Raw genomic sequence first — 15,764 nt, forward strand, 5'->3', positions numbered from 1 at the left:
CAGCGTGCTATATAAAAGCCAACTCCATGATTGTACCCCCGCCCTTACAAAACCCAGCAGGCTTGTATTTAGAAGCAGGTGCTTTTACACAGAAAACACCCCCATTTACCAGACATGGGTCAAATACATATTTGTTTTGGATTCAGATACTTTTCTGTGCTCTATTGATCTTGCCTGGTGTAATTGAGCCTGCCAATATGTCCAGAAACCCAGGTTTGCACTTTGGAATGGAGTATTTCATTGGTTCCAATACACCAGACAAGATCAGTGAAGCGTAGAAAACTATTTGAATCCAAAACAAATCCGTGTTTGATCCTGGTCTGCCATTTACTCATGGAGCCATCCAACTGAAAGACATTCCCATTTGACAGTGGCTCTTTTTATCGTAGGAGAGTTGGTGAGTGAAAAAAAAACCCTGTTGCAAACTAAGCATCTGAAACACAAAGCAAAACAAAAAGGAAGTAAAGTGTCAGGTTTTGAAGTCACAGAACACAGAACAGTGTATACAAAATTGACTAAGTCTGTACATATCTTGCATATGAAGTCAGGCCAGCAACACAATATGGCAGCTGTAAGGGATCTAGAAATGCCTGTTATTGGCGAGAATGTTGCATTACAACATGTGAGATAGGTGTTCTTCTCAGCTCTCTCTCTCTCTCTCTCTCCCTCTCTCTCTCACTCTCTCAACCACTCTCAGTAATTTCCTTCTCACTGCCCTATGCATAATTCTTTCCCCATTCCTTCTCTTCAGACATTATTTCAGTGTATCAGGAAGAGTTTGTTTTTGTAGGTAGGCAAGAGCTGCTTGAATGAGGGACAATATGTCATCAGACGACAGTGATTGTCACAAAAACCCCCAGGAATAACTTAACGCTCAAATTCAGCATGCCGTTTGTTGACTTTGTTCATTTCCTAGATCACTTGCTGTATGTCTCTGTTCATAATAGTGCATGGCACACTATTAACATTATATTATTATATGAGGTGTGCTGGTGTTGGCTTATGTTCCATGACCCAGAAATAATTTAACCTTCCTGACTGGAAAATTATTAACATTTTGTTTACATATTATACCAGTTTGTTATATAAATTAACCCCCAAAGCAAATATGTTACCATTGCCAGGATACTGTGAGTCTGGTGACAAAGTCAAGAGCCATGTACTGATTGCCATCAAGATATACTGCATGTTGACTATCAATAGAGTCTCAATGAGTTGTTGGCTGACAATGAAGATATCGGCCTTTCAGATGAGCTGAGAACCTATCTGCCATACAGGGTAAAAACATTAGTTGTCCACATTTTTAACAAGTGTAGTGTGAGCTTGTTTAGTCCTTTGTTTTTACCTGGAAGATATTAATATCCCTTTTGTGAGGGTGTCCTTTATGCTGTGCAAGTGTGCTCTGCGAAAGTCAGTGTTTTTACTGTGATGCACTGTGGCCATCTACAGGAACAGCACAGGTACTACTCCAGACAGAAGGCTATAGCCTGATCCCTCTGTTGGGTGTTTATGTTAGGGTTTCAATTATGTTATGTCAATAGTGCTTCCTGAAATTGAGCATTAGTGACTAATGACTGCTGTTCTGACCATGGTAGATTATTAATTATATCCCCAGACTGACTGGGACCCTCAAAAATATATTAGAACATAGGTTTTTCTGGGGTGGCCTGGGGTGTGGGCCCCAATGTAAGATCTTCTCATGGAGCCCAAAATCCCTGGTGGCACCCCTGTACCCAGAGGACTTCATAATGAGTTGACCCTAACTGTGAATTAACTGCAAGACAGACAGACAATCACTGACATATGGATATGTGCTGTATGACGGACTGTAAGAAGGACTGTTGCTGATTGATTCTGTATATTATCACTGTTTCACAATGGACTGGGGCCACAACTGCTAGCAAGCAGAGAGAGAGAGAGAGAGAGAGAGAGAGAAAGAGAGAGAGAGATAAGGATATGGTAACAGAGTGGAGAACACCAAGTGGACAGCGCAATCAAACAATTACCTGAGACTTCTCAGTAATCAGAAGCTTGCCTTTCCAGGCATATGGCACTGATCCGCCACTTAGTGGCACTATAACATTAAATGAATTTCCATTCCGCAAATCTTCATTAAAAGCATATTTTCATAATTTATTGATGTGATCTTTTTTTCTGAAAAGGGACAGCTTTGCCTCAAGGACCCATAAGAACCTACAATCTTGAATTTTCCACCATTCTGAATATTCAAAATACTTATGGTTAACATAAAGTCCACATGAACTGTAGCGCCTATCAGCACACAATTTGGCAAAATTAATTAGCATATAAGTGGCAGCTGCGGCGTATAATTTAGGGTCATATATGCATATATGCAGACAGAGTGGTTAATATTATGTTCTTGCTTGCATCTGAACGCAATCGTGGTATTTAAAATAATTCCACTTAATCTATATCGGAACTGTAATTAAAATATCTTTAGCTACTGGGGTATGTAGTTTGAAAATGGATATCATGCGATATTCTCAGTGTACAGGCGATCTCGAGTCTGCTGATCATACTACATATCCCATAAGCACATCATATGTCTGTAAATTTAGTGCGAGCAGCGTTTGAGGCAGTGAGAGGACAAGGGGTGGCGTATTTTGCGTTGATTTCTCCTTAAAGGAGACGCATCATAAAGCGCAATAGATCGGTCCACGACGAGGCCGGGCTAAAAGTAGGTTTACTATAGCTTTAAGAAAGAAAAAATAGAGTCTGGGTCTTTAAAAACATAAATGTTGCAACTAAACTATACGAAATATTATCTGGCGGGGGAAATTAAAAGCGATTTCGGGGGATAAAGAGTGGGAGTGTGTTCTCCTTAGGTGCCATTAGCGTGCTAAGTAGCTAATAATTTAAACAAGGCCTTATCAATTTACTCTGGCTCTCTTTCTTCAATTTCAGGGGAAATTGACCGTAGTGACCGTCAGAGGGAGAGATTGTAAGAGGGAAATTAACGGGGATGGACCCGGAGAACAGCCGGGCTGCAGCTAGTAGCACCGGGGCAAGTGGCGAGATTGAGCTTCCTGCCGAGAAGGCCGCAGCACCATCCCCAATCCCCAGAGCTGTCCCGGCCCGCGGTAGAGTGCTGAGAGAACGCGGCCTGAGTCGCGTACAGACCGGTGTTTCCTCGGCAGGCCTGAATGACTCTAAATCAAGTACACCGGGCTCTGGACGAGTTCTACGGGACCGGTCCTCTAGGGGGGTGGTAGCTGGGAAGAACGGCGGCGGAAGCGGCAACTCCAAGGACCAGAATGAATTCGCTGCGGCAAATCGTCGGAGAAAATCCGAGTACCCGAGGCGAAGGAGAAATGCTGGAACTCGTGTTGAAAATTCGGGAGAGGCCGGGGATGACGGTGGCCTAGCAGTTGGGTACGTTTTGATTGTGTTTCCACCAAGTATTTCCTAACTGTGGATAACGATAATTCATCGATAGCTATAGTCGACTGGCTAATACCGCCTCTTCGAGACAGATTTTTAAAACAAACTTAAAGAAATGCTAGTTTGCTGTCAAGTTGGATGAGGCTAAGTACCCTTTAACCCTGTATTATTGCAGACTGGCCGAGTGTCTAGCTATAATTGCTCGTTATATGTAAGAGCTGCCCTGGCTAGTAGAGGATGTTGTGAGCTGGTTCGAGGAATGCGCTTCCTCTGACTCAAAGTGTCTGAGCAGGGAATATTAACCAGCTAGCCAACTTACACATGTGTTATGATTCATGTGCATCTTCTTTCACGTGTAGTGGGATTCCTTTAAAAAAAAAAAAAAAAACCTCATGTGAATTAGAATGTTGGTGTGTGTAACGTATAGTGATATGCATGTGTGCCGTTGGCAAGAATATCTGTGTAACGTTACGGATTAAGGACATTCGTTGTGACAGAAGCCGTTGGTGTTATTTTGTTGTTCTAAGCACTGTTCTAAATATTAATTTCTCTCGTTTAGTCCTGAAGACAAAAAAGACCCTCCCCAGAAAGGTAATTTTGACAATTCCTGGCTATTTAGTTGTCATGACATAAATGTGCTTACATTGTCATGTATCATCATTGCTACACACTGAATGTGATGTGAGGTCATTCCCGTGTTTTTATTTGGGTCTTGTTTGAGTATTCTGACTGTCCCCTCCGCCAGCTTCACGACCGTCAAGACCCCGTCGGCCCCAGCTTCAGTCCCGACAGAGGGCACCGTCGGCTCGCTGTTCCCGACCTTCGCCCACCCTTGTGTGCAAGAGCGAGCCAGACACAGAGACAACGTATGGTAAGAGAGCAACGCAGAACATGGCTTTAGCGGGACACAGGGGAGTTCCATGATTGCTAGTCACCGTGAGTCTGCTTCATTTGCTTTGAGTGACTTGTAGCTCCCGACTGTTACTCTTCAAATGCAAATCGCATTAGGCCGCTGGAATTAACTGAACATTCAAATGCAGGTGTAAGAATCACTACTGGTAACTGAAAGCAACGAGGTTATAGAAATCTACTCTTCAGAGGGTTGAACTCGCAACCCGGCCTATGTATCCTTTCAGGTAGTGCTTGTCTTGATCCGTGTAGCTGAGTCCATAATGGCGCACCCATACGTTGTGTCGTTTGTACACTGACGTCTCTGCGTCCTTCTGTTTGGCTGCAGGAGCAGTGGATGACGTCGTGGAACGCACCTGTGGCAGGTGAGTCCTGTAAAATGGCGGGAGTGGTCTTGGCTCGCCAAGAGACGTTCTTATGCCTGCATGGATCCCCCCCTGACTGAGCTCTCCTGTTTGTTACCTGTATGACTGTTGCACGTGTTTCAGTGACGAGGAGGACGACGTGCTTATTGGTGAAGAAGACCCCCCTTTCAGAGATGACCCAAATGACCTGAATTATAAACCTGAAACAGAGAGGTACAGAGCATGTGGTTATATTTAGACATGTTTTAATTTTTTTGTGATTTTGAATGTGATAATGCTTCCAAAGAAGTGTGTGTTTATGTGTGTGTGTGTGTGTTTGGGGAGGGGAGGCTGTGGACTGTAGCATTGTGTGTGTGTGCGTTTCATCAAAGGGGAGGTTGACAACAGCAGTGAGGAAGACATTCCTTTCAGGTTTGACCCTAGACCAGAGCTTCCGGTCTGAGAGGGAGGGGGGTGTGCGTGCGAGCGAGCGCGCTCCTGAGCGTGCACGAGGGTACACGCGTGTGGGCACGCCACCCGCACGTCTACCTCACACCGAGTGCCAGCGGGTTGCGCGCGGGGTGTGCCCGTCTCCGACGGTAACGGCGCTGTCTCCGCCCTCTTCCCGTAACCAGCAGGGAGCCCCAGAAGCCGCGTCGCCGCCCCCCGCGACAGAAAGAGGAGAAGAAGGAAAAGGAGCGGGACAAAGACAGAGGGAAAGAGATAAAAACGGAGGGAGGAGCCGAGATGGACGTAAAGCTGGAGGACGAGTTCGGAGAGGACGCGGAGCCCCCCAGGAAGTAAGGAAGGAAGGGGGCGAGACTTCCTGAGGCCGTTACAGGAAGCTGGAACCCCGCTGTGCTGTTAGATTAAACAGTTGCCCAGTTGCCATGAAATGAGTGTCCTTTAAATACAACTAACCCCCCCCCCCCCAGTGTGTGTGAATGGAGAGTTTTTTCCTGTGCATTTTAAGAATTTTCGTAGAGCTCAGCACAACAGGCTGTGCTAATTCAACTATTATTCAAGGCCCTGCTCTGTGGAGACTGCTGCAGTCGGCTGTTTCTGTTTGAGAGTGTAATGGTGTCTCTCTCAGTCTGCTGTCCAGTGAATGTGTTTTTGTGGGCCTGCTTACACAGGTCTGCATTACCCCGGTATTAACTGAATCCGCTCATGGCTGCCACGTTTCTTGAGGCTAAAGTAGGTCATTGTCAGGGACTTGAACCTGTAACTGTTTTTGTAACTTTGATGTCCGTTCTTATAATCGCTAGTCCACAGTACTCCAGCAGCCTGACCAGCCATTCTTTTACACGCTACGAACCGCGGTGAGCCATTTTATAAGCGGTGTGGTAAAGAAGTATACGGAAATGTGTGGTTTTTGGGAAGGAGTCGCGGTGGATCGATGGGGCGGATAGGGTGAGTTAACCCGTCTTACCGGAGCCCTCCGTCACAGCTGTTCACTTCTTTCGTAGGAGAGGCAGGCGGCGGAAAGACGACAAAAGTCCACGCCTTCCAAAGAGGAGGTAAACTTGAGTTTTTTTCCCCCTCCGTTATCGTGTTGGCACGCGTCTCTGTGGCAGTTGAGAGGTATTGTAGGAGAGCCTGTCTCAGCAGGCTGTGATGTTTCGGGGTTTTTGGGCGTGTGTCTCAGTTTCAGTTTCTTGATTGGTTTGGACGAAGATTGAGGCTAAAGTGTCGAAAAATTTGTGTTTGAGAACCCTGCCGTGAAGCAAGAGGCTTCTGTTTCCCCGGAGAGTTCACCCCTCCCTCATCACTTCTAATTTAAAGATTCAGATATCTTTATGAATTTCCTTTTTAAAAAAAAAAAATAAATACAAAATTTGAAAGTGCATTATCCTGGTTAAGTGTTTTTGATTGGCAGGTACTGACTCTCTGCTGCCCCCTACAGGAAGAAGCCGCCTGTGCAGTATGTGCGCTGTGAGATGGAGGGCTGTGGCACTGTCCTGGCTCACCCACGCTACCTGCAGGTATGCCGTTATGTCCACAGTTACCATGGCAACAGTGCTACTATTGCCTCTTCACTTGGGGAATGCTGTAACCTGAAACCACCACCCCCTCTCCGGCATCGACCCACCCTCCCTGTTTCCTCCCATCCTTGTAGCACCATATTAAATACCAGCACTTACTGAAGAAGAAGTACGTGTGTCCCCACCCGTCCTGCGGAAGACTGTTCCGTCTGCAGAAACAACTCCTGCGGCATGCTAAGCATCATACAGGTACGCACAGGTGGCTAAGCATCATACAGATACACACGGTCGCACACACTGTTCACCCACATGTGCACTCTAAACATGCGTAGGCCTGCACTTCAACACAATGGGCGTCACTCTGTTATCCTGGACGTGCTCGTAAACGCGTCCCGTCTCCCCCGTCTCCGCCCTCAGACCAGCGGGACTACATCTGTGAGTACTGCGCCCGGGCCTTCAAGAGCTCCCACAACCTGGCCGTGCACCGGATGATCCACACAGGAGAGAAGCCGCTGCAGTAAGTCCAGGGAAACGGACGCCGTCGCACCGCACCTCACACCCCCACTGGACGCGTCACAGACCCCAGCGTTCGCGCTTTAATTAGGCTTTGGCTCGCTCGAGAATTTCACAAGCCAAGCCGAAGGGGCATTCATAAACTGAACGTGTGCGCTTGTGCAACCTGGGAAATGTGCGTGTTCGGCTCCCAAAATCACTCCGTAAAACCTGTCTCCGGAGCAGAGGTAATATTGTTGTCCAAGTAGCATGCACTGTTATTCTGACCCCCTGTTATATATCCCCCCCCTCCTTTTCCTCGATCCCAGGTGCGAGATCTGCGGGTTCACCTGCAGGCAGAAGGCGTCGCTGAACTGGCACATGAAGAAGCACGACGCCGACGCCTTCTACCAGTTCTCTTGCAACATCTGCGGCAAGAAGTTTGAGAAGAAGGATAGCGTGGTGGCCCACAAGGCGAAGAGCCACCCGGAGGTGCTGATTGCGGAGGCGCTGGCGGCCAACGCGGGCGCCCTCATCACCACCCCCGCCCCCCTGCTGGAGGCGCTGCCCGGGACGGGCCAGGGGGAGCACATGGTGGTGGTGACTGAGGAACAGAGCCTGCCCCCCATGCAGGTGACCCTGCCCCTGGCCCTCCCCTTAGCAGGGCAGCAGATCATCACCTCCCACCCCCAGCAGACCCAGCTGCTGCAGCTCACTCCTCACCCTGTCCCCCCCCAGCAGCAGCAGCAGCAGCAGCAGCAGCCACCCCCCCAGCTGATTCAGCTCACCCCCGCCCCCCCGACACCCGGCCAGCTCCTCCCCCAGGGCCAGGACCTGGTCAACAGCAGGGAGAGCCTAGGGCTAGGCCCCATCTCCCCGCCCCCGCCCGTCGGCCTCCACCAATCGGTGATACCGACGGGCGAAGGAGGTGGGGTTTGGGAGGGGGAGGTGGAAGGGGAGAGGCACAGGGTGGAGGACGGGGTGGTGTGGGAGCAGGAGGGAGACGGGGACCGGGAGCGGGGGGATGGAGGGATGGTGTGGGAGAGGGAGGGAGAGAGGGAGATTCTACTGGAGAGTGCCGAGGTGCCGGTGACACACGGGAATCACCACGGGCTTATTTAGAGGAGGAGAGACGGGATGGGTGGAGACGGAGGGGGTTGTAGGAGAGAGAGAGAGAGAGAGAGAGGGAGGGAGGGAGGGAGGGATGGGAGGGAGAAGTGAAGGTGAAGAGAGAAGGGAAGAAAAAGACTACGAGAGTCAAGGCTCACAGCTCTACTTGTGTGAAGGCTTTAACAATATATGATTATTATGCTGTATTTTCACAGTGAAGTACAGCACAGATACTCACTTAGATACCTATACTATTATATCAGGGAATATGAGTTTGTCATTGTTGCTTTTTGTACATAGATAATTTTAGTGCATATTGCAAGTCCTTTCACCCCCCTCCATCACCTGCTGTGTGTGTGTGTGTGTTTGAGAGTGAGTGTGTGTGTGTGTGTGTGTGTGCGTGTGCAGGCATACATACATGTGTGTTTATGTTGTTTGTGAGAATAAATGAGAAGGCATATCTGTAATGCAAGAAAATGTTGAAATAGATGTCCTCTAACACCTTCTCTCTGTCATCCTTGCCTCGACTTTCGCAGTCTCTCTCTCACTCTAGGCCGATGTATCTAAGGCATTAGTACAGTATTAATTTACCGTGGTTTTTTATTTATTGTCACTTCGTCCCACAGTGTGTTAAAACAATAGTTTTTTTTTTCTTTTTTAAATCAAGCTGTCAACTCCACAATTACATTCTAAAGTCATGTCTTATCAATCTTGTAAAGAAACGTGTAATTAAGAATGTGTGAACTTACCCTATTTTAGTTAGATTTTTATTTTTATTTTTTTCTCGTATTTTTAATGAACACTGCTATTCAAACACAGCTTCCCCTGTCTCTCCCACTGGTTTGTGTGTGTGCTACATGCTCATGTGTTGTCCTTCTCATCAACCCACGACGGTTTGTGGCTAAAACGCGTCTTCATTTGGACAAAATACCATTAAAAAGGCGTTGCTTCTGCCCAGTTACGAACAGCAAAGTAACTTGCTGTCTTTATAAAGGAAGCCATAGATTCATAGACCTTATAACATTTATGAAATGTATGAGGCAACGCATTTTTAAATGCCTGGATAGAATAGGTATTAGTGCAGTTATGAGCTTGTGTTATTTGCAGATTGCAGAATAAAAACATTCATGGATATGACCATCAGTGAAGACTTCTGTCCCAGCATGGTAGCCTGTTGAAAGAAAGGATTAGATGTTGATGGAGAAATTAATAAACTTGACAGGACCCTACACTGGGGATGCTAGCATACACTGCCACTGTAACTCAACACTGTCATCTCTGTCTCACGTTTTAATAAACCCACAACAAATATATGTTAAGGAATAAAAATCAAATAATGTGATGAACTTAGTTGCGTCTTTTGGCTTTTCTTTGTGTGTGCCAGCCCCGGATGCAAACTGATTTATTGCAGGAACTGGCGTTTTGCGGATTCGGTAATGAAATGGAAAGCTTTTAAGAAGATTTGAAATGATCGGAAGTCCAGCTTGGACACAGTGACCCCATACATAATGAAAGCTGTTTTATTTAAACCAAAAAACGATTATGCAATTCTTAACCAATACACAGCTTGGCCTTCTCTGATGCTTTTATATTACAAAAATAACCCCATGAATGCGATTGGTGTATTAGTATTTTTGGTAACACTTTACAATAAGATTACTTGAATTGCCCTTCACTAATGTAGTTAACGTGAATGAATGACGGTCAAATGCATTAATTAAGCAAGAAAATAAATTTCCGCTTGTTAGTAGTTAACCATTTGCATACATTTAAAAATGTATTATTTACATGATTATTAATAGTTCGAATGCCAAACAAAAGGACATATGAGAGGAGTCTCACCCGGTTCCCCATTAACCGCATTAGCATTAAAGAAGCTTCAGAGCCTCCTCTCTGGTCTAGGGTTTCTCTGATGCAGAGAGGACGGATTCTGACAGAAGCTACTACCGGACTGAAGAAAGGCATGCTCTTAAACGTATCTTTATTTTATTTCTTTCGCGTACATACAAAAAGTCCGTTATTTTTGACCCTTAAAAACTTTGCCCAATCATAAAGGGAGTTAACAGTGTGTCATTGCCACCAAGCCCAGGACTGCCCTTATCTGACCACAGCAGTGTGAGGACCGCAAAGTTGAGGTCCAATCAAAAACCAGAAACAGCATTCACACAAAAATGGACGCTGTATTGAAAGTTGGCGTTAGCAACTAAGCTTTCTCTAATTAATTGGTTAAACAATTTTATGAGGAATTGATCTTTTCCTGACTGTTAATCCTAAACTGTAGCTGACTTTCAAACTGCAGAGTATAGCTCCTGTGCCGTATTTCCTTCAACTGTGTTTCAGTTAAAATACAAATTTCCAACAACACAATAAATAAAAATACACACTTTTGCACTCAGCCAGGAATATAGGAACAGTTACAGGGAACAATGCAGTTAAGCTTCCAAAAAAAAAAGAAAAACCAGCACAATGATACTGTTTTTCCCCCCAATGAAAACAAATATTTCTGTTTCATATCAGGCAAAAAATTGCCCAAAGAAAACACGAAATGTTGCAGTTCTCATGCATTCAATATTGTTTCTGTTTATTAAAGCTGATATTCGTTGCTGCCGAACGTGGTTCCTCCCCTCAGTCCCTATGGATCGCGTCATATTCCAGTTTTCCATATTTTGTTTTTTGTCCTGAGGCGGTGGGTGAAGCAAGACTTTTAATATTCACGATCGTGAAGAGGCTTTTAACTCGAGTGGAATACAGCCTACGACTAAGACTGTGAGAGTTTGAGTTAAATTGAAGATCAAAGATTTAATTTTAAATTCATAGTCACGGAAAACTAGCCTGTAAAGTGGCGACATCGACAGACTAATATATTACTTTAGAGAAACTCATTCATTGATCTCGGTTCACCCCCGTAAACACGAATCTCTTTACCTTCGGTTTACATATTCCCGGTATTATCTACCTCCGTGCACATCCCACTATATTTTTCTTCCACGGATTCTTCCACCGACTGAACGCTTCATGGCCGGTGAGCTGCAAAGTGGCAGGCCGGGCTCGAGACGCTCTCGGACCGGGAAAGCTGTCGCGTTGGCTCGACTACTACACCGGGATTGCACCCGCCTGTTGGAGCTTTACGTGAGTGTTATTAATCGTGACAGATACCACTGCAGTGTCGAATTCCTGTAGCGCAATAGACAGCACGAACACAATAAAGATTAGCGCACGGTGTGGGTGGTGTTTATCATATCCATGGGCCGGTGAAAACGCAACACCGCGGTCATAGCCTGCTTATCAAATTACAAAATTGCGATTTGTTGCGGTAACACTAGCAAAGGTGGCTTGAATTTTATCTGTGCAGTTGGCTGTCAAGCATAGCCTAGTCCCTAGCTTATTTAGCCTTCAATGCTGTAACATATGTCGTTAAAACCCCGTAAAAGAACGCTATAGAGGCTAAGTAGGGTACTTTTAAACCGAAATGTTGGAAATAAATATTTAACATAAACATATATGGCTTTTACAACCTTGTCTCTGGTCTATCAGTCATCCATGCGGTGCAGTGTAAATATGCATTTACAGTGAAATTCTTTGCAGAAATCACTTTTGAATAAATTGCCTTTGCTTAATTATATTTGACATTGTAACAGAATGTGCCCCTCCCTCTTGGAGTACCTGTAGTCTCTGCCCCTCTGGCTCTGACGTGCGATTCAGCTATTACATAGATCACACACCCCCAACACAGTAGGACATTTATCAATGTTAGGCAGGAAAGTATATTGTTGGCATGTTTTCCACAGTTCACAGAAGGGTTGTATCTCTAATGTCTCTGGGCGCTCTCTTGCATTCTCTCCTTATCTCCCCGACCTCTCCCACCTTCTCTTTTGTCTCCCCCCCTCCTCCTCTTTCCTCAGAAAGAGAAAGAAAGCTTCCCATCCGAACACTCCCTAGAGACGGATCGGATTTTGTCTCTATGCGTGTCTTCCCCCGACCTCTCAATGGACGAGAGGGTGTGGCTTCATCACTCCGCCCTCCAGCAGTGCCTCAGGCTTCTGGAGTACGTGATTGGCCGGGAGGAGGAGCTCGAGGGCGAAGGGGGCGGAGAATATGAGTCTGTCCGTAACAGTGTGAGGGAGAGGCTGGGGCACTTGCTCCACTCAACCAGGGTCCTACTCGAGAAAGAAGAGGAAGATAATGTGCCTACACCTGATCCTGACTGTAACAAGGTAAGGGAGCAAAAAATACAGAAATTTTAAGTGAAATTCCTGTTTGCTGGCAAGACGTATTCAAGCAAGCTTGCATTACATCAGATAAATTTAGCCTGCCACACACCATGTTCAGTAAATGAGCAAACTTGTTATATATGACATTTATTAAATAATGGGAAGAAGGCAACTTGACTTGGCAGAAAAAAAACTTATTTGTTCGATCAATGAAATGGATCCCACCTCACTTTCCCATAAAGGGCACTATGATTTGATAGAGTGCTTAGAAACATGAACTGCCACAGACTGTTGAATTATAAACACTTCAACTCAAGTGAGCACTTTGAAAAATCTGTTATAAATCCAGTTCCTGCGGTACATAATGGATTATTAAACATGTTGCTGTTTAATATGACAGGTTATTTTAGTAACAATAAGGCACTGATTTAGAAACACTGAGTAAATATTGCGAAGCCTCAGTGATTAAAGTCTAATCAAATGTGAAACTATTTAAATGCTAGTTTTATGTTCCTCACATGTGTAAAAGGTTTGTATGAATGGTTTTTGACGTAAGCAATTTGAGTGGAGACCACGAGTAATGCCTTTTAAAAAAATGTTCTGTATATTGTCATTTTCCGGTTCAGCAACTTAAACCATGTTTTAACTTGATCTAATTTGAATACATTTAGCAGGTTTTGTCACGTATGGAGCACTGGTGACAGCACACTTTAGCGTATGTTAAGGCAGCTGTGAATTTTTTGCTTAGTTAGGCTCAGTTAAAGTAATTAGAGCACTGAGAACCAAAAAAAAAAAAAAGAAATTTGATCTCCCATTTTGTTGATGATTTTTGCAACCAGTTTCCTATGCTCAGCCTCTCAGTCTGCATTTTTTAATGCCAAAAATCAGGTACTGGTGAAAAGATGTACATGTCAGGTTAGGTACCCTCTCAGGCCCACATAAATTGCAAGTGGACAAACATAGAGATTCCAGAATTCCCTGATAAATGAGTTAGTTAATTAGTACTTAGGCATGAAAGTTGACAGCTGCTTAATTTGTCCACAATCTCAGTGGCAGATATAAAACATAGGTATTCTATTTACAATTTCCATTTATGTTGTATGCAAATTGTATGTTTCATACATATTCCTATGGTGTACAGGTCAGTACTGTACCATATTTCCAGGTTAACTGGCCAGAACAGTTGAATAATTTGGCAGAACGTTGTATACTGCAATTTACAACTGCTCGTAACCTGGCAACCAAATGGTAAATTTCAATATCTCTCTCCCCCCCCCCTTTCTCTCTCCCCCTCTCTCTCTTTCTCTCTCTGTCTCTCTCTCTCTCGCTTCTCTTCTGCACTCTCTTTTGCTCACTCTCTTGTGCCCCCCCCCCCATCCTCTTCCTCTCTCTTTCTCTGTGTCTAAGGACGTAGATGTAGACGAAGGAGATGGCGTTTTTGGGGTAAAGCTCTGGATCTACCGTGTCCTGCAGGAGTTGATCCACTGGACCCACTCTGCCTCCGAGACCCTCCACACCTTCCACTCCGAGCGGGAAGCAAGAGAGCAGGAGAGGAGGGGCAGTGAGAGCGAAGGGGCAGAGATCTAAGAGAGGAGGGGGCCTGGCAGGTTAGGGAACAGTGAAGTTAGGGGTGAGGTGGCAGGATTCCCTACTTTCATTCAAGAGAAAGAGGGAAAAAAAAAAAAGAGTACATATGGTCCCTACTGGACTCATATGTACTCTGTTAGAGTTGAATTAACACTGGATTACCTTTTTATTTATTTCAAAAAAAAAAATGAATGTGAGAATTTCTTCAGAAGATAGTTTTAACTCTCAGTTCTGTAATAACTCTAACGATGTTAAAATGTGCTGCTAACCCACTGAAGTGTTATATTGTAGAGCAAATCTATAAGCTATATTGACTGTTGCACTGTTTAAAGTTCACTGTAGCTAGAATGCCATGACACGTTGACTGTGAAAATAGAGCTAAAGTACTAACACACTGCCACATTCACTTGTTGCATGTAGATAAAGCACTTGCAAACTAACAGCGTGTTAAGTGGTCAGAAGTTGTGTTTGTTGGTAGGGTGCAACTTTGGCGTTTTGCTTTTTGTCTCATGCCTAGATTGCTGCTGAAATGCAATGCGACAGCTGTTGTGTTGTCGGTTAAACACTAGAGAACTGAAGTGCATTTATCAAATTGCCATGTGACAGGATTTTTCCATGGACCAAGAAAAAAGATTAAGCCTGCTTGATAATGTTTTAGAAAATTGCTTGCCAATTTTCTTTTCTTTTTTCTTTTTTTTTTCAGAACGCCATTGTTGTGTAGATAAATGGTCATTATTTGTGTCAACTTAAAGCAGTAAATGTTTTCTTGTGAATCTTCAAGACTATAAGTCCTCCATTATTAGGTCACATTTTTTGAATCTGACATTGTGTAACATTCAGATTTTTTGAAATATTGTGAAGTAACAGGTTTTTTTTTGGTCAGCAGTCTGTCTTATTGTGTATTCCTTGGAGCCAGTCACATGACAACAGATCACTAACATTATAACTCATTCACTTTTACATTTGTGACTAAAATAACGGTCTCAATACTCCTTTGTACTCTTGTTCATTACAGAGGGAGTGAGTGCTTAAAGAATGTGTAATACAGCAACAGAACACTGGGTGAAAAGTCTGAGGAAGACAAAACATTTCAAGCCAAAATAAATGGGTTCTGTGGTGATTTTTGTTTTCCTAAAGCTGTGCAATGACTTTTTATTATTATTATAACTATTTATTATTGTTTATCGATTTGTATAATTTGAAATAAAATGTAAAGCGTGGCACTTATTTATTTAATATTAAATATAATTGCGTGTGATGATCTGTTGCTCAGTCTCAGAACATTAAACTGCTTCCTTTTGTTTATATATGAATGTTGGCACTCAATGTATAGGCTATGTCCCGCGAGGGTCTACTGTAGATGGATTTAAGGGTAAATTGCTGTGAAGAAAGGGATGAGCATTCCGTACTCATTATGTCATACTGATATCTTTAAAAAAAAATAAACGAATGCATCAAAATCGGTGCCTGTCAAATCATTCGACAGTAAATTCATGGTGTTCTGATGGATTTGTTTGATGCTTATGTGGTTTTTGTTTAGAGAGGAATGGGAAAATTCCCTTCAAGAGGAGCCTCCTTCTCTTACTATTTTTGCAATCTGAAATGATTTAATAAATATTTATTTGTACGAACAGCTAATATGTCAAAAATAAGGAATGCAAGACACCTTGAATATAAAAAAAACATAATTCATAAAGAAATGTGCTTCATGGGGCTAGATATCT

At 44.1% G+C, this 15,764-nt stretch overlaps 2 protein-coding genes across 4 annotated transcripts; both read left to right on the plus strand.

Moving 5' to 3' along the window:
* Positions 1-2,439: 2,439 nt before the first annotated feature.
* Positions 2,440-9,592, plus strand: LOC135259988 (E3 ubiquitin-protein ligase ZFP91-like). Of its 3 annotated transcripts, none has more exons than XM_064345010.1 (12): positions 2,440-2,698; positions 2,926-3,393; positions 3,962-3,993; positions 4,148-4,273; positions 4,640-4,676; positions 4,800-4,889; positions 5,294-5,455; positions 6,125-6,175; positions 6,562-6,640; positions 6,775-6,889; positions 7,058-7,157; positions 7,462-9,592. In XM_064345010.1, the coding sequence occupies exons 2-12, from the start codon at positions 2,984-2,986 to the stop codon at positions 8,252-8,254; spliced, it is 1,995 nt and encodes a 664-aa protein (XP_064201080.1). In that variant the 5' UTR covers positions 2,440-2,698; positions 2,926-2,983; the 3' UTR covers positions 8,255-9,592. The 3 variants fall into 3 exon arrangements, with proteins under 3 accessions (XP_064201080.1, XP_064201078.1, XP_064201079.1); XM_064345008.1 differs by having other exon boundaries at positions 2,447-2,698; positions 5,291-5,455; XM_064345009.1 differs by lacking the exon at positions 2,440-2,698 and having other exon boundaries at positions 2,705-3,393; positions 5,291-5,455.
* Positions 9,593-10,902: 1,310 nt separating this feature from the next.
* Positions 10,903-15,500, plus strand: LOC135259996 (ciliary neurotrophic factor-like). Its single transcript, XM_064345022.1, has 3 exons — positions 10,903-11,371; positions 12,145-12,456; positions 13,861-15,500. The coding sequence occupies exons 1-3, from the start codon at positions 11,258-11,260 to the stop codon at positions 14,038-14,040; spliced, it is 606 nt and encodes a 201-aa protein (XP_064201092.1). The 5' UTR covers positions 10,903-11,257; the 3' UTR covers positions 14,041-15,500.
* Positions 15,501-15,764: the final 264 nt, after the last annotated feature.

Source organism: Anguilla rostrata, chromosome 7 (assembly GCF_018555375.3).
Source record: "Anguilla rostrata isolate EN2019 chromosome 7, ASM1855537v3, whole genome shotgun sequence".
NCBI classification, from domain to species: domain Eukaryota; kingdom Metazoa; phylum Chordata; class Actinopteri; order Anguilliformes; family Anguillidae; genus Anguilla; species Anguilla rostrata.